The sequence below is a fragment of the Fulmarus glacialis genome, unplaced genomic scaffold (assembly GCF_000690835.1).
Source record: "Fulmarus glacialis isolate BGI_N327 unplaced genomic scaffold, ASM69083v1 scaffold23790, whole genome shotgun sequence".
NCBI lineage: Eukaryota > Metazoa > Chordata > Aves > Procellariiformes > Procellariidae > Fulmarus > Fulmarus glacialis.
In genome coordinates, this window is record NW_009189901.1 from 7,905 (window position 1) to 8,599 (window position 695).

The 695-nt window shown below is 58.7% G+C and overlaps 1 protein-coding gene across 2 annotated transcripts in view; it reads right to left on the reverse strand.

Moving 5' to 3' along the window:
- The window catches only part of AGO1 (argonaute RISC catalytic component 1), a 19,636-nt gene that overhangs the window by 1,789 nt on the left and 17,152 nt on the right, over positions 1-695 (reverse strand). For both annotated transcript variants that reach the window (XM_009583870.1, XM_009583878.1), the window contains one exon: positions 612-695. This exon is cut by the window's right edge and continues 1 nt beyond it. In XM_009583870.1, the coding sequence (XP_009582165.1) occupies positions 612-695 (84 nt within the window). The remainder of the gene's footprint in view (positions 1-611) is intronic.

Sequence of the window (695 nt, forward strand, 5' to 3'; positions counted from 1 at the left end):
GCGCTGCCGCCCCCAGCTCCCGACGCCGCGCAGCCCACTGCATCGCGAATCGCACCGGCTCCCCACCGAACTGGACCAGCTCCCCACTGCCCTTGCAGGGGGAGAGGAAGCCAAAAAACCTCCCTTGCGGAAGCAGCTGTAGATTAAATGAGTGCAATTTTTTCAGTACAGTTTCTGACTAATCTTGGCTGCCTGAAGAAAGGCAGCTGCAAATCAAGCCGCCTGCTCCAAGGACGGCTGGGATGGCTGGCCCCAGCTCTCCCGCCCACGGCCAGACAAGAGGTCCCTGCTGACGAGCAGGCGCCCCAGCGAGCCTGGCACGCTCAGACGCCAGCTGACAAGCTGCTGAACTGGCCACTCTGAAGGAGGAAAATCTCATAGGAGAGATCCTTGGCTCCAGGAGAGAAATTGAGTACATGCCACATAACGCAGCAGCAGCACCCTCCCAGCACCTGCTCGCCAAACCACCGCAACGGCAGCTTGGACCAAACTGCCCACGTCCGCCGAAGGGAGGCTATGACAAGGCCGGGTCAGATGCACGAGAGTGCAATCTGCAACAACCGCCGAAGAAAACCAGCAGCATCACAACAGCCAGCTCCACAGCGCAGTACCTGAATGCCTGCATGACTGCACAGGTAGAAGTCGAACTCAAAGGGGTGGGTGATATTTGTATCCACTGTTGTTCCTGCTGGGAT